This window comes from Grammomys surdaster, unplaced genomic scaffold (assembly GCF_004785775.1).
Source record: "Grammomys surdaster isolate TR1022 unplaced genomic scaffold, NIH_TR_1.0 364, whole genome shotgun sequence".
In the NCBI taxonomy this organism is placed as follows: Eukaryota; Metazoa; Chordata; class Mammalia; order Rodentia; family Muridae; genus Grammomys; species Grammomys surdaster.
Genome location: NW_021604783.1, coordinates 2854636 through 2871770, shown reverse-complemented (window position 1 = coordinate 2871770; position 17135 = coordinate 2854636). Strand labels below are relative to the sequence as shown.

Genomic DNA, 17135 nt, shown 5'->3' with positions numbered 1-17135 from the left:
GTGCCTGGTGCTTTCTTTCAGAAGTTAGCACTGGATTCCCTGGAATTGGATTTAGAGAGCGTTATGAGCCATCATGTGGGTGCTGGGAATTGAACCTGGGTCCTCCAAAAAAAGCAGCAAGTGTTTTTAACCACTGAGCCATCTCTCCACCTTCCCACAGATGATTCTTATCTGATTCACATTTTGCAGAGACAGCTGAAAAAGATAAACATTTTATTTTCACGTGTAAGTCTGATTTTGAATTCGTGCGCGGCGTGAGGTACAGGCCAGATTCTATTACTTTCTCTCCCTGTAAGATTAAAGCAACTGTGACTGTCTCGAAGCAGCGCAGACCCCACTCTAGAGAGGAGCAGTACAGACTCTCATCCTCCATCAGCCCGCCCCTTTCTGCTTGATTAAAACATTCTAATCGGCTTGGAGAGATTAAGGGCTGCATCGGGCTGTTCCCACACCCCCGCCCTGGGCTGGGCTGCCAGGGGAGACAGAAGGGGCATCGACCCTGTGACCCCTTAGCCAAGTCCTAGCCCCGGACTTTCCGGTAAGTAGTGAATGACCCACACAGGAACTTCGGTCCTGCGTGAAGGCATGGGAGTGTTCCCCACTGAACTCTCAAGACTGCTGAAGAAGAAGGGAGGATAAGCAGTCTGAGGACAAGCAGGCTAGGCCAAAGAGACCTTGGGGCGATGCGCTGGGCTGCCATCTAGGGTCCTGGAAGCCAAGACACCCTAGAGGTTGGGCGGAAAACCCTACGGGAGTGAGAACTGAAGGTCTCAACTCTCATTTTGTTCGTCTGTGTTCACAGAAGAGGGCGATGAGCGCGTGGCTCCTGCCAGCCGGAGGGCTTCCCGGCGCCGGGTTCTGTGTCGCTGCATGGCAGTCCCCGTCCAGCCTCTCGCGGGTCCTGTGCTGGTCAGGGCCTGGGCTGCCCGGACTCCTGCTCCTGCTGCTGCTGCTCCCATCTCCTTCTGCCTTCTCCGCTGTGTTCAAAGTGGGGGTGCTGGGCCCCTGGGCTTGCGACCCCATCTTTGCACGGGCCCGACCAGATTTGGCTGCGCGTCTGGCCGCCGACCGCCTGAATCATGACCTTGCCTTAGTCGGCGGCCCCCGGTTCGAGGTTGCGCTGCTCCCAGAGCCCTGCCTGACCCCAGGATCACTGGGGGCTGTGTCCTCCGCGCTGTCTCGAGTCTCTGGCTTGGTGGGTCCGGTGAACTCAGCAGCCTGCCGGCCAGCCGAGCTATTAGCCCAAGAAGCTGGAGTAGCGCTGGTGCCCTGGGGCTGCCCTGGCACAAGGGCGGCAGGTACTACAGCCCCGGCGGTGACCCCGGCTGCAGATGCTCTCTACGTCCTCCTTAGAGCATTCCGCTGGGCGCGCGTGGCCCTGATCACCGCACCCCAGGACCTGTGGGTGGAGGCCGGACGCGCTCTGTCCACAGCACTCAGGGCCCGGGGCTTGCCAGTTGCCCTAGTGACCTCCATGGAGCCTTCAGACCTGTCTGGAGCCCGGGAGGCCCTCAGGAGGATCCGAGACGGGCCTAGAGTTAGAGGTAAAGTTCCCCAGTAGAGTGCAGGGAAGATGGGCGGGTCCTGCGGGCAGCGGGCAGCGCAGCGAGCCAGCCTCTGTGTCCACAGTAGTGATCATGGTGATGCACTCGGTGCTGCTGGGCGGCGAGGAGCAGCGCTATCTATTGGAAGCTGCAGAAGAGCTGGGTCTGACTGACGGCTCCCTGGTTTTTCTGCCTTTCGACACGCTTCACTACGCTTTGTCTCCAGGCCCGGAGGCTCTGGTTGCATTCGTCAACAGCTCCCAGCTCCGCAGGGCTCACGATGCGGTGCTCACACTCACACGCCGCTGTCCTCCTGGAGGCAGCGTGCAGGACAGCCTGCGCAGGGCCCAAGAACACCAGGAGCTACCCCTTGACCTCGACCTGAAGCAGGTAGATAGACTAGGGAAAAGAGAAGAGGGAGGAGAGCCTGGGAAATGAGCAGAGAACAGACAAGGAGAAAAGGATGCAACCAGTGGCAAGAGGAAGGTAGAGCCATTGGGCAAGGAGAGGGTGGAGCCATGGGAAAGGAGAAGGTAGAGCCATGGGAAAGGAGAGGGTGGGGCCATGGGGAAGAGGGTGGAGCCAATGGGAATGGAGAAGGTGGAGCCATGGGAAAGGAGAGGGAAAACCGGTGGGGAGTGAACTGTAGCAGCAGCTGATCTGGAGTTTCCTGGGTGCTGTAGAAGCTCTGGTTTGGCTTATGGCAACCTCATTATTACGTTTACGCTCCCCACCCCCCACCCCCCGGCCCCAAAGGCAATGAAACCTCTCAAATCCAGTTCCTAAATTGCCACGTCATTTTTAGTGTGTTTCAAAGCAGACTTATCTCAGCACCTCAAGAGCATACCATCCGTAACAAGCAGCTGGTGTTCTGGGAAAGAGACACAGTTTCAACCTCTATACCTAGCTCAGAGACATTACCTAGGAGCTTTGACTTTGTTCTCCAGTCACAATGGTGTTCTTAACTTTGTGAGGGCCTCGATGTGAAAGAAAGATCCCTGTGGAGATGGGGACTCCAAAGATAATTTCCAATATCCAAGTAGTAATCAGAATTTCTTGAGTCTCTAGGATCCAAATTCAGACTATCCAATCCCATTCCAGTCACAAAGGGAGTCTAGAAGCTACTGAGGTAGAGGGAAGCTAGGTATCAGTAGGAAGAAAATTAGCAAGTAAGAGAGTCATACCCGCACCAGGCCTAGTGATATGGGTTTGTAATCTCCTATATACAAAAGGCTGAGGCAGGAGGATAGAAAGCTCAAGTCCTTCCTGAGCTACAGAGTAAACTCTGGTCAACAGGGCTTGTCTCAAAAAATCAAGAGATGGTTGTATATAACACATTGGTAGGGTACTTGGCCAGGCTTGGGCAAGGCCTTAGGTTCAATTTCCCAAAATAGATAAGTAGCCACACCCATAGTCAAAAGGGACTACCACTGAAAGGAGATGGGATATGGGGAGGAGCGGCATAATGGACTGTTCCCCACCAACGCCTCTAGCCTTCTCCCAGAAGATATTTGGGGTAGAGGAGAAGAAAGCTTGGGAATAATCAATAAAGTAAGGGTGAGATGGGACGGGGGATCTGTCAGGGAGAAAAGGGGGAAAGAGCAAAGGTGCTTTCATTAGCTGTCATGAGAGGCACAGCCAGCTGATCACGCTGGAGACCCAATTCCCGTCCTTGTCCCTCACAAACCCAGGCGTGAAGCCCGATTACTTTGCCTTCCTGAAGGTCGTTCAAATCCACTCATACTCTCCTTCTTCACCGACGCTGCCCTGACTCAGGCTACAACACTTCTGGACCCAAGTCCAGAATCTCTTGATGCTCACCCAACCCAGACCCTCTCCATCAATAACTACATCAGGCTTCAGAAATGGGGTGTGCTCTACAGTTTGCACACCTGGTTCAAGGCCTCTTGGGAGCTTCTGGATGGCATCCTGCATCCTGAGTTGGAGACCTTCATTACTTTGTATAGATGGAGGTCTCTCCACATGGTCTAGTAGGACTTGAGTCTTCCTTTCTCTTATGTCTTCCATGAAATTCAGCCAGACTAAGGCTTAAGTGTGTCCTCTGTTTTCTCTCTCTTACCTCATGCTCCCCTAGCTAATTCTGATTAGTACCTGGGTGGCAATCACGCCTTCTGGAACCTTCTACCTCTTCTTCTCATTTCTAAAGCTCCCCCAATCCCCTCTGCCTTCACTTATCACACCCCTTTGCCATTCTTGCCCCTTTCCCCCTACACTACAGTTTGTTCACAGTAACGGGCTGTCTCATACACCACCGTGTCATTGATGTTCTCTGGTGTCTGTCACTCCGAGAATGGGGACTGGGGATAGAAGAGAGGAGAAGTACTAATAGTAGAGCCTGTTTGGAATGGGAATGGCAGAAACACTGATGGTCGTTAGATCTGATAATGTCATGAGCCAGTAATCCCAGCTATTTAAAAATTCAACATCTGGATGGTTATGGGCCTCTGTCTTCAGAGTTTCTACCTGGAAACAGAAGGATCAGAAGTTCAAGATCATACTTTCCAAGCCTGTCTGGGCTATATGACCCAAAGAAAGGTGTGTGTGTGTGTGTGTGTGTGTGTGTGTGTGTGTAAGAGACAGAAAGAGAGGGTGAAAAAGAAGGAAGGCAGGCCAACATTTGCCTAGGCTACAGAGTGAGTCTGAGGTCAACCTGAGCAATTTTGGATGAACATGACTCAAATTAAACAACAAAAAGATGACCAAAGGCTGGTGGGGAAAGACTTTAGATGATTGGTAGCTGATGAGATTAAAAACATAAGCTAGTAAAAAACAAAACAGAACAATAACAACAAAAACTGGATGAAAGAGTCTGAGCAGTGGTGAGTCAGAGTCAGAGAAGAACCTAACTCCTGAAAGGAGGTATGAGCAGCAGTCGACGGGGTGGACAGGAGCCTTCATCTACAGATAGGAACTCTTAGGGCTAGCCTGGTGCAATGAAGGAACAGGCAGGCCAGTGAATTCTCACCCGTTTATGGGCTCTAAGTCCTGGCCCTGAGTCCCTACTCTCCTGCAGGTCTCTCCGCTGTTTGGCACCATCTATGATGCTGTCTTCCTGTTGGCTGGGGGCGTGGCGAGAGCAAGAGCAGCAGTGGGTGGCCGCTGGGTGTCAGGGGCATCTGTGGCCCGCCAAGTACGGGAAGCACAAGTCTCTGGCTTTTGCGGGGTCCTGGGAAGAACGGAGGAGCCCTCCTTTGTGCTGCTGGATACAGATGCGTCAGGAGAACGGTTGTTCGCAACACACCTGCTGGATCCTATCTTAGGCTCCCTGCGGTCCGCTGGGACCCCCGTGCACTTCCCTAGAGGTGGACCTGCTCCAGGACCAGATCCTTCCTGCTGGTTCGATCCAGATGTGATCTGCAACGGAGGTGAGGAGAGCACCCGCAGACTCCCACTAGGACTGTCATCCACAAAGTTGTACGAGAGAGGGAGGGAACTCCTGTTATTCCTCCAGGTCTTCCTTCAGCATGGCTTGCTCCGGACCCCTCTCGAAGATTCCCAAGGCCCTTGAGGACCCTGTAGCATCTCCAGACTTCCCCTTTGAGGAATCTGTAAACTTTCACCCAGCTTCCGAACCCATTTCTTTAAATTTGGCACGACTATTTGAACACCTCCTTCCCTCAGGGGGTCCTAGCCAAGACAGGACCAAGAGTGTCCCTCTCTTTGTTCCTTCAGGGGTGGAGCCAGGCCTGGTCTTTGTTGGCTTCCTCCTGGTGATAGGGGTGGGACTGACTGGAGCTTTCCTGGCTCATTACTTGAGGTGAGTAAGGGAAGGAAACTGCACCACAAAGATAGTCGGTGAGGTCCACGTGAGGGAGAGTCGTCTCGGAGAGGGGCTGACAGAGTCCTCAGGCATGTTTGGGTGATAGCTATAGTCCAGTAAACTTCCCTGAGCTAATGTCATCCCTCTGCTCTCTCCCCTGCTGGCCTCTTGTGGAATTTCTGGATTGACCATCTCCCCCTACCAGGCATAGGCTGCTACACATGCAAATGGTCTCCGGCCCCAATAAGATCATCCTGACGCTGGAAGATGTTACTTTCCTCCATCCACAGGGGGGCTGCTCTCGAAAGGTCAGGAAAACGGGGAGACAGGAGCCACCTACCTTTCCCCGTTATATTTGTTTTCTTCCTTGAGCCAGCTCTTCCCCCCCCCCCCCCCCCCCCACCCACCTAGCTCCCATGTGAGAAGCTTAGCTTCTTTCCCAGCTTTGTCTTTGGGAATCAGGGACCTTGGCTATGCAGTAGGGGTGATGGTGTGAAAGTCCAACTAGAAAGTGAATGTTTGTTCTGTAAACTGTACCGTATTGCGCCATTTCCACATGCACTGCAGATTCCTTTTCCTCTTCTCTTTCACCCACAGAACTCAGCCTCAGCTGCAGAATATATTCTGATACTTTGCATTGGCCTCTGTCCTCAGGTGGTCCAGGGAAGTAGATCCAGTCTGGCTACCCGGAGTGCAACAGACATTCGAAGTATGCCCAGCCAGCCCCAAGAGAGCACCAACATTGGCCTCTATGAGGTAAGCCTAATCCCCACTTAGGCTGACCTATACTCTAGGAGGGGAAGAAAAGGAAGGATGCTCAGACCAGAGCCCAGAGGAAAAACACTCAGGAGGGAGAGATACACATAGTCAAGGCAAATCCCACAGGCTCCAGGCAGGATCTGGGGGAAAGTCATGAATTTAGCAATCCTAACCTGATTTTCTAATCTGGAAAACCTTTCTGCCACAAGATCCAGGTGAAGGCTTCCCAAACCCAAAGCTGGAGGCTGGAGGTGTTGTGGAGCATGCTGGGATCAGCATGCAGTCTGGTATAGCCAGTGAGTCCAATCCCTTCTCTCCTGGGAGTCCTTGACCTGACCTCCTCAACATTGTCATCCAGTTCTGACCAGACCCATGAACACAAGCCCTACATGGGAAAAGGAATATAGAGAAAGACACTAAAAACTAGGTCAGGACATGCGAGCATGGCAGACTGGGTGAAGGGACTGAGAATTCGAGGTTTGGAGAACTCTTAGTCAAGGGGTGGGAAGAGCACCCAAGCTCAAGGTCTTGGAGAAAATGCAGAAGTTCTGACCATGACACCTGAGGCCATCAGAGCTGGTTCTCTGTTATTTTAAGTGCTGTTCTTTGTTGCATGGGACCACACACTCCGCCTGTGCTAAGTCTTTCTTCTCTCTGGCCTTGTCCATTAAATGCAACTCCTGGTTTTTAATGACCACTAAAAAAAAAAATCTCCACATTTACTTCCAAACGCTTACTAAGAGTCAGTACCAAATCTCCATGGCCCTCCTCTAGTTCACATCTCTTAGCAACAAACAGGCAGGACCACTAACCTGATTTGCAAGGCCCAGGGCAAATTAAGAACGAAAGGCTCCTTGTTCATCCACATTATGGCAGCAGATCATTGAACCAAGTGGCTACACCTTGGCGTGGCGTGAGCTGACCTTGCAGCTTCTGGGGACAATAAGGCTAGGACCCAGGAGGGTGATGCCTCCCTGCATAGCTAGTTCACCGTGATCCCCAATGACTCCTTAGTACAGGGCTCTCTCATGACAAGGGGAGTGATGAGGGCTGTGTATGCAACAGTTCATTTGCATGACTGTTGATGGGTATATCTGGGGATGTGAGGACCACCATGCATGGGTTTGCATCTTCTTCGCCTGGGCTCTGACCCAGATACCTGTGAAATGTATAGGCATACATTGAGATGCTTGCATCTGACATTCTGTCTCATGACAGACGGATTCTGGGTCGCTAGGGCAGTGGAAGTGTGAGAGTCCAAGAGCAGCTTGTATCTTGGGGCTTCAAGGACTGAATTCCTTAACCTTCTTTGCAGGGGGACTGGGTTTGGCTGAAGAAATTTCCAGGGGAAAGTCATGTGGCTATCAGGCCAGCAACCAAGACAGCCTTCTCCAAGGTGAGAGTTGGACCCATAGCTATTAATTTGACCATTCTTGGCTTCTTTTTTTGCAGCAGGTAACAGAGGTAGTCCCCAGGGTTTCCTTCTACTCGAGAGAGGACTGACTAATCATCATCCTGTCTTGTGATATTAGCTTTTTGCTTTGACATTCTTAATCACACTTATATGTGATAAGTGACGTGTTGACTTATCATGTAAGTTGTATGCTCATCTGTGGTCTGGCTTATGTCTTATCTGCCTCCACCATGGACTGAAAGTTGAGGGAAGTTGCTGTCATATTCCTAGCACCCAGCATGGTGTTTGGAAGATTGGAGGCCAGTAGATTTGTATCAAGTGAAATGATTAAAAAAAAAAAAGTAAAAATGAGGACCCATCGTGACGGCTCAGTGGACAAAGGTGCCCACTGACAAGTCTAGTCACCTGAATCTGTTCCCCAGAGCCTACTTAACTCACTCACACCTGTGATCACTAGAAGAGGGACATTAAAGTTGAAAGCACCAGAATAAGCTAGTCTCCTGCTTCCCCGCCAACTTCCGGTGTCGACAAATTCACTGTGTCAGTACAGCTGGGGCCATTCCACACAAGTGTCCGAAGAGAAGGGGAAACTCGTTTCACTTTCTCTCTTTAAGTTTTTGTTTATTTAACTACATGTGCATGCATATCTGCATATTTGTATGTAAGTGACATGTATGTGCCTGGCATCCATGTGGAGGTCAGAGGGCGACTTGCAGGGGTCAGTCCTCACCTTCCACTAATGTGGGTTCTAGGGAACAAATTCAGGTGACTAGGCTTGGGAACTGAGAAATTCACCATTTGGCACCAGGTGTTTAAAGTGAAGCACAGCCCCTTCACTGAGCCCCAGGGAAAGCTAGAAAGACAACCACTGGTCTGTCTGGCCCTTCATCAAAGACTGCCGTGGTTGTCTTTTCATTCATAACTTTAAGCTTAGTCTTTCATAGACATTGGATCCCATTTCAGATGGTTGTGAGCCACCATGTGGTTGCTAGGAATTGAACTCAGGGCCTCTGGAAGAGCAGTCAGTGCTCTTAACAGCTGAGCCATCTCTCCCCGTCCTTAAGGCCCTTTTACCACATTGTGTTGTCCAAAGACAAAACTATAGAAAGAAGAAAAGGCTCCTCTTCCCCTTCACTTACCACTTTCAATCCCATAGTCCTACTTTGGATGCTCCAGACAGACACTAAATGGGGCAGCGGAGGTGATAATTGGTGCTCAAGGAATTGATCCCAGGGCAGAAAATGCCTGTGGGTTTCTGCCTTTCAGCTCCGGGAGCTCCGGCATGAGAATGTGGCTCTCTACATGGGACTCTTCCTGGCTGGTACAGCAGACAGCCCTACCACCCCTGGGAAGGGCATCTTGGCTGTGGTCTCAGAGCACTGTGCTCGGGGCTCCCTCCATGACCTCCTGGCCCAGAGGGACATAAAGCTGGACTGGATGTTCAAGTCTTCTCTCCTGTTGGACCTCATCAAGGTGTGTGTGAGTGTGTGTGTGTGTGTGTGTGTGTGTGATAGAGACGTGTTGGCAAGGGAGAAGGCAGGAGAACTGAGGTTGCCCCTTCTTTCACTCTTTCCAAGGGAATGAGATATCTGCACCATCGTGGTGTGGCCCACGGGAGGCTCAAGTCACGGAATTGTGTGGTGGACGGGAGGTTCGTGCTCAAGGTGACAGATCACGGCCATGGGCGACTTCTGGAAGCACAAAGAGTGTTACCTGAACCCCCCAATGCAGAGGGTAAGAGTCCCCAGCTGCAGCCCAGGCACTGGAGCATCCTAGCACCTGCATAACTGAAGGTTGGCGTTCTGGAGGCGGAGTCTTCCCTAGGCACCGCCTTCCTGGCGGGGTTTTCTCTGATTCTTTGAAATAGTCTCTGCACTGAGATATTTGAGGGTTGTGGGGTTAATTAGTATCAATGAGGGTGAGGGTCTAGCTTGTCGGGCCATCATAGCCTCTCTCGTTCCTATCCTCTTCCCTGTTCTTAGATCAGCTATGGACCGCCCCAGAGCTGCTTCGGGACCCAGCCCTGGAGCGACGGGGAACTCTAGCGGGCGATGTCTTTAGCCTGGGCATCATCATGCAGGAGGTTGTGTGCCGCAGCACCCCTTATGCCATGCTGGAGCTAACGTCCGAGGGTAAGGTGGTTTGGGACCAGATAGGCATCCTGTGGTTTAAAACAGCCAGGCCAGACCCAACGTGGCTCTTTAAGGAGGGGAAGCCCAGTGATGATTATTAATCTTGTGGCTTTCTTAAAGCTGGGGTCTGAAGAGAGCAGTGGGAAAAGCCAAGTATGAGGTGGGTATTTCAGGGCGCAGATCTTAAAGGCTTCTGTGCTGTCCCTGGACCCACCCCGCTCTTCCACCACACAGACAGGTTCCTCTCTGACTCTCAGAGATCCTAGGAAGACAGAAGTGGACAAGCAGGGGTGCAGAGGACAGTCCCAATGGATTAAAGTCCAAATCGCTCGTGGTCTACAGGCATCTCATTCAATCCTGTTTTTCCTTATGTTCAATAAACATAAGTTTGTGTCACCTCTCGCTGACACTCAGAGTTCACGGCCCTCTGGTGACTCCTAGAGACGCCCATCCATGTTGTACTCTCCCACAAACTAAAGCATTTCTTATGTATTTATCTACTTACTTAGTTTGTGTGCAGTGTATGTATGTGTCCATGTGTGCAGACAGCTGTGTGTGCTTATGTGTGTTTGCAAATAGAGGTCAAAGGCCAATGGCAGGTGTCTTCCTCAACCATACTCTTCTCTATTTTTTGAGACAGAGTCTTCCACTGAAGCCAGAACTCACCAGTTAGCTATATTGGTTGGCCATTGAGCTCTAGGGAGCCTCCCGTGTCTGCCTTCCCAGTGCTTACAGGAGTATACCACTATGTCTGGTTTTTAAAAAATGTGCCTGCTGAAGATCCAACCCTCTGGTTTACGTGGCAGGCTTACTGACTGAGCCATCTCCTAAGGCTTAGAAGTGTTAATTAAAAACAAACAACAAACAAACAAAAAGGGATCCTCTCTGGCTGGGAAGCAGCTCAGCTGATAGCATACTTGCTTAGTGTGCACAAAGCCCTGAGTTCAATTCCCAGCACCCCATAATCTGGGCATGGTGCTATAACACTGTGGTCCCAGTACTTGTGTGGGAAGTGGAAGCAGAAGATTCAGAAGTCCAGGGTCATCCTTCAGGGTCATCCTCAGCCACATAGCAAGTTAGAGACCCGCTTGGAATCATTAGACCCCTTTTCAATGCCCCATTTAGAGTAGGGTCAGAGGTGGTTTTGTTTGGGGATGCCCACTTCTCACAGTCTCCTCTTGCCTCTAGAAGTAATACAGAGGGTGCGGAGCCCTCCTCCACTGTGTCGGCCCTTGGTGTCAATGGACCAGGCACCCATGGAGTGCATCCAGCTGATGACACAGTGCTGGGCAGAGCATCCAGAACTTCGACCCTCCATGGACCTCACCTTTGACCTGGTTAGGGGCTGGGATCGGGCAAGGACTAGGCTGGCCCTGGGACTCTGGATTCTTGTCCAGCATCCTGCTTTCATACAAGCAGGCTGTCAGGCTGCTGGACCTTCTTGTCTCTCTCCTAAGGATTAGTGAATGGACTGAGAATTTGGCAGGGAAGGTTTAGAATGCAAGTGAGGACTTGTGGAAGCCCTTGGAATGGGAGGGACTCTGGGTGGGAGAAATATTTAATTCAAAGCAAGTAACACTGAATGAGAACTAGCTGTGTCCTTGGTTTGTGCAGCCGAAAGACTCTTGGCTGAGTTAGTCATTGTCAGCCCTAACTCAGAGCTCTTGTTCTGTCAGCCCTAACTCTGGGAACTCTTGTTCTCCACACACCTCCTAATAATGTCTGAGGACACAGTGGCCGAGAGTTTGGGGCTGCTTCATGAGTAGATGGCACTCAGATATTTAGTTCCATGAGAGGGCACAGGAGGGCCATGGAAGCCAAAGTCTTAGGCAGTCTTTTTTCTTTTTTCTTTTTCCTCTAGCTTTCTTGTTAGTGTCATTTAAAAAAGTGTTGCAGTTTTTCTCATAACCCAGCTAGCTCCCAAATAATTGAGACAGTACTATTAGATTTATTTAACAGCTTTATGGCACAACAACTGATCGATATTAACCACTTTAATCCTCTAATCTGGCTATCTCCCAGCCAAAATTCCTGAGATATTTGCATTTTAGTACTGAATCTGGCTCCCTCTGCTCCAGGTGTGTTTTCATGGTGGCTCCTGGACCCTTTCTTCATCTGGAATAACCACCTCCTCTCTCCCCGACACCTCACCATATCCTCAACCCCCCATCCTTCCACCCCACCACCCCCAACCACTCCCCACCACAACCTCTCCACCCCCCAACCCCCCACCTCCCACCCAGTCTAGGAGGAAGTCCAGCCCTATTCTGTCTTCTGCTCAGTCACTGACTGATCAGTCTCTTTATTGACCAATTAGGAGATAATTGGAGAGCAATGTTTACACAGCATTGAGACAGGAGATTCTCAGAACAAGGATTGTAACCAGCTATGAGGGCACAGAAATCAGCATTTGAATAATACAAGGAACATCTCTGCATGATGCACAATAACACTGAGCCTACACTTTCTCCTCTCCTAGTTCAAGAGCATCAACAAGGGCCGGAAGATGAACATCATTGACTCCATGCTTCGGATGCTGGAGCAGTACTCTAGTAACCTGGAGGATCTGATCCGAGAGCGCACAGAGGAGCTGGAGCAGGAGAAGCAGAAGACAGACAGGCTGCTCACGCAGATGCTGCCTCCGTGCGTGTCTAAGAGTGAGGGGCATGGGGAGAGGGTGGCCAGACTGGGGCAGCCTCCAGATGACCCCACTGTTCGCCATTCCTAGATCTGTGGCTGAGGCTCTGAAGATGGGGACACCTGTGGAGCCTGAGTACTTTGAAGAGGTGACACTCTATTTCAGTGACATCGTGGGCTTCACCACCATTTCAGCCATGAGTGAGCCCATTGAGGTGGTAGACCTGCTTAACGACCTCTATACACTCTTCGATGCCATCATCGGCTCCCATGATGTCTATAAGGTGGAGCGAACAGGAGATAAAACCTCCTGCCTTTCAGTTTTCTTGTTTTCTATGTATACCTGGGTGGCTTGAAACTTGCTGAGTAGACCAGGTTAGCCTTAGACTTGTAGCAATCCTTCTGCCTCTGCTTCCCGAGCCCTGGGGTTTTAGGCATGTGCCAGCACTCCTGGCTCTGTCTTTCAGTTTAAATGAAACAGTCCCTCCTGCCTAGGACACCAGCCTAGTTTTCCTCAGCCCTCCTGTCCCTAATCTCTTCCTTCAGGCCTGAATGCAACTTCCAACTCCCAGCCTCCTGGAATATCTATCCTAGCCCCTTAAGACCTCCTGACAAGTGTCATTGATCTGAGTATTGGGGGAGGGGTGCTCAGAACTGAACAGACACAACCCCTTCCCCCAGGTGGAAACAATTGGAGATGCATATATGGTGGCCTCCGGGCTGCCACAGAGGAACGGGCAGCGGCATGCTGCAGAAATTGCCAACATGTCACTGGACATCCTCAGTGCAGTCGGCTCCTTCCGCATGCGCCATATGCCAGAGGTACCAGTGCGCATCCGCATTGGTCTGCACTCAGGTAACTACTCAGCCCACCCCACTTCCGGGCTCCAGATTTCAGCTACAGGAGACAAAGTCTTGGCTGGGGTGGGGGGTGCGGAGGAGTTGACTTAAAAAAAAATACACTTAACAGTGTTATTGGGGGAACTGGTGGAGAGGATGGGAGCGAGGTCTTTCTAGGTCCTTCGTGCAGCTTAGCTGCTGAGTACCCCCAGCTTCAACCCGCCTGTCTTCTGACCCAGCATATCTCCCCAGGCCCGTGCGTGGCCGGTGTGGTGGGCCTCACCATGCCTCGGTACTGCCTGTTTGGGGACACGGTCAACACTGCCTCACGAATGGAGTCCACTGGACTGCGTGAGTGTAACAAAGAGAGCTGGGAGAAGTGGGGAGAGGCAGGCGAGAGGGTATCAAGATAGCCCAGGATGGGGACATGAGAGGTGACTCCTGAGATTATAGTGTCCCCTCACTACCTCAGCTTACCGCATCCATGTAAACATGAGCACTGTTCAGATTCTTCGCGCTCTGGATCAGGGCTTCCAGTTGGAGTGTCGAGGCCGCACAGAGCTGAAGGTGAGTCTGGACCATAATCTGCTACTTTGTGTGTGCGTTGGGGGGAGGGGGGTCTCTGCAGATGTAGAGTCTCCCAGTTTCACCTAGACCTAAAGCTTCTCCGTCTCTCACCCTAGTCTGCTTAAGTCTCCCCTCTTTTGTGTTTCTCCAGGGCAAGGGTGTTGAGGACACGTACTGGCTTGTGGGCAGAGTCGGCTTCAACAAGCCCATTCCCAAACCACCTGATCTGCAACCCGGGTGAGTGAGTGATTGGCTTGAACCTGCTGTGAAAGCTGGAACCCGGCGCCTCCGTGGCGCCAGCCAATGGGCCCTTTGTGCCTTCGCCTTTTCTTCCTGCCTCCCACACCAAGTCTGGTCCTCATGTTAAGCTGCAACAACCCACACCCTGACCTCCCTCACCCCTATTTCTCTTCCCTGAGGCTGCAGTTTCCTCTCCCTGCAGGGCCAGCAACCATGGTATCAGCCTGCATGAGATTCCCCCAGAGAGACTCAAGAAGCTGGAGAAAGCTAGGCCAGGCCAGTTTACTGGGAAGTGAAGCTCTACTGGGGACAGGTACTGTGTCTTCACTCAGCCTCAGGAGTAGATTAAAAAGATTATTGTTATGTATATATTAATCAATGCTGGAAATTAACAATACAGCGGCAATTATTTCTTAACCATCTTTCCCCCAAATAACCACACAGGGACCTTTTAATATTTCAAAGCCTTAGGCCTCAGTTGGGCAGATTCTCAGCTAGCTCATCTAAGTTAACCCAACCACCTAGCCATATGCAGCCACATGGATAGCTAGCTATACGTTCCAGGCCTGTGATCAAGCCAGTCTCCTTCCATGTCTCCTGGTGATGTGACAGGGCTTTCCTTTTTCTCAAAGTTCCTTTCTCCCTCACAGAAAGCCCCACTTCCACTTACTGCCCAGCTAATTGGCCATCAGATTTATTATTAAATCCAATCAAAGAATGTCTTAGGTAGGTGAGAAATGACAGAGACACAACCCCAAAAGTCAGGGACCAATCACTTCTGTGGGGATAGAGGTGGGCTGGGGTCAGGCACCTCCTCACCAGATTAAAGACTAGGTACAAGTCACCTGAATGATGTCCCATGAAAGTCAAGTGTCCCTATTCCTCTCTGATTCAGGGGGCAGAGGCTGATTCCTCAGCCCATAAAAGAGACTTCCCTTAGAAGAAGTATCAGCATCAGGCATACTGGTTTGGCAGGTCTGGTGTGATCCCAGAATCAAATTTGCCCTGGCTCACCCCATCCCCTGAGCATAAGCCAAGCATCCCAGAGAGGCCTCTCAGGTGTGTACTGCACAAAAGACAGAATTCTTGGGGAACAGCATTTACCATAGGTCAGTGTGAGGTTGCTTCTGCGGTTCTGTCAGAGCAGGTGGCCTTCATGTCTTCCTCTCTGAGGCAGCTTTTATTCCCTCAGGATTATTCTGCAAGGTCCTTCCTGAAGTTGCTGCTATACATGGGAGCAAGGCCCAAGGCTTCTATCCAACTCTGCCTCCAAGGATTCTGGGCCGGGAGTCTGCTGTAAACCAGCTCTGTGACCCTGGGAAGATCTGAAGTGCTGTCCAGGCTCCCCTCGGTGGTAGAATGAGGGGGGCTAAGTGGTTTCCATCACCCTGTGGCCCTGACAGTGAGGCTTTAGAATGGCTGATCTTGGGATCAGGATTCTGTGGCATATGCCCCCCAACCCCCGTTCCAAGGACCCTGAGCTCATTGGAGGTTGTAGAGGTGGACAGTGATCCACTCTCTAGGTCCTGTGAGACCCAAAAGTAAGGATCTGGGTTCAGAAACCCCAGGGGAAGTAGAGGCCTCATGTTTTACCAGGGCAGGGGTCATCATATAGTCTGGAAAGACCAGGGCTTCTGTTCACCCCGAGTCCTAGTCTCAACTCCATTACTCACTGGTCAGAAACTGGTTCCTTCTCCAATGGGCAGAACCAAAGCTCTTGCCCAAGTGCAGAGAAAAGCTTGCTCTGGGGGAGGGAAACTCCCTGCACCCAAACTTTGCTAACCAGAGTGGTAGATGAATAGTTTACCCTGGGCTTAGCTGGGTGCTGATGAATAGACCATCGAAGAAAACAATGTCTGCTGAGATCTTTGCAACTAATGCCCACACCCAGTACTGGCAAATCCCCAGCTGCAGTTTCCTTTGTGGAACTCTGAGGGGCCGAAGCCTGGGCTTTGGCGTGTTTGACTCTGGCTGTCTTGAGGCTGTTAGCACCAGACACCCAGTAGGTGGTGAGTGTCCAGGACCTGGTGATGTGCAGAACTGGAGAGGTGTTGACAGAATCTGAAAGAGATTAAATGAAGCCCTCCCTGTGGGACGTGCAGCTGGCAGGCCAGCAGCATTGGATCGTGTTAGAGTCAGTCTCACTCCACACCTACGGAATCAAGTCTGCATGTTAAGGGGGCCCCTCATAGCATTAACTGGACCACAACAACTCCTTAATCTGAGAATGCCCAGGGCAGAAACTAGTGATTATACTTGTTTGTTTTGACCCATGGGATGTTTTTGTTTTGGGCTAAAACAATTTGAAAATCAAACTAAAGTGCCACTATATATATATATATATATATATATATATATATATATATATGCATATCTATATATGCATCTATAATAATTTAAAAATTTGAAAATCAACTTAAAGTGGTATACTAAACATAGATAGACAGACGACAGACAGATAGACAGACAGATACAGGTACAGGTACATGTGCATTCTTGGGGTCAGGGTCAGGTGTGGTAGCACTCACAGGACTTTAATGCCAGCACTGAGCAGGCAGAGGCAGATGGATGTCTGAGTTTGAAGCCAGACTGGTATACACAGTGACTTCCAGGCCAGCCAGGGCTGCCATTAAGAACCTATCTAAACAAAACAACTATGTATATTTATATATGTAATATAGAAGCCGGGGCTAGAGAGATGGCTCAGTGGTTAAGAACACACTTGTTGATCTTCCAGAGGATCCAGGTTTGATATCCAAGATGTACACAGTGGTCTATAACTCCAGTTCCAGGGGATCTGACCCTCTCTTCTGGCCTCTGTGGGTATGTGATACACAGACACACTCAGACAAAACAGCTATACACATAAAATAAATAATTTAAAAATAGATCTAAAAAACTTGACTATTTAAAAAAAATAAAAATGTATGTAATCACCCCTAAGTATCTATAAGGTACCAATTCAAGGACTCTGGTGGATGTTAAATCTTTTGGATCTCATGTCCCTTACATAAGATGGAACTTTCTGTATTGTACCTATGCACTTTATCCTGTGTGCTTTAAGTAATCCTAGATTATTTATAATGTATATGGTAGGGAATAATGACAGGAAAAACTGTCAGTACATGTTCATGGCAGACACAGCCTGTAGGCCTAACTGCACAGCACACAGTCATGGTTGGCTGTGTTGACATAAAGACCACAACTCATCTTAAAGGATA

At 50.4% G+C, this 17135-nt stretch overlaps 1 protein-coding gene across 1 annotated transcript; it reads left to right on the top strand.

Moving 5' to 3' along the window:
* Positions 1 to 484: 484 nt before the first annotated feature.
* Gucy2d (guanylate cyclase 2D, retinal) lies at positions 485 to 15242 on the top strand. The gene is made up of 20 exons (XM_028780160.1): positions 485 to 538; positions 803 to 1544; positions 1630 to 1934; positions 4579 to 4930; positions 5238 to 5322; positions 5531 to 5633; positions 5980 to 6081; positions 7400 to 7480; positions 8765 to 8971; positions 9076 to 9232; positions 9481 to 9630; positions 10819 to 10967; positions 12110 to 12273; positions 12359 to 12551; positions 12949 to 13123; positions 13360 to 13458; positions 13580 to 13674; positions 13826 to 13911; positions 14117 to 14227; positions 15107 to 15242. Exons 2-19 carry the CDS (start codon positions 812 to 814, stop codon positions 14208 to 14210), a joined length of 3330 nt encoding a protein of 1109 aa, XP_028635993.1. The 5' UTR covers positions 485 to 538; positions 803 to 811; the 3' UTR covers positions 14211 to 14227; positions 15107 to 15242.
* Positions 15243 to 17135: the final 1893 nt, after the last annotated feature.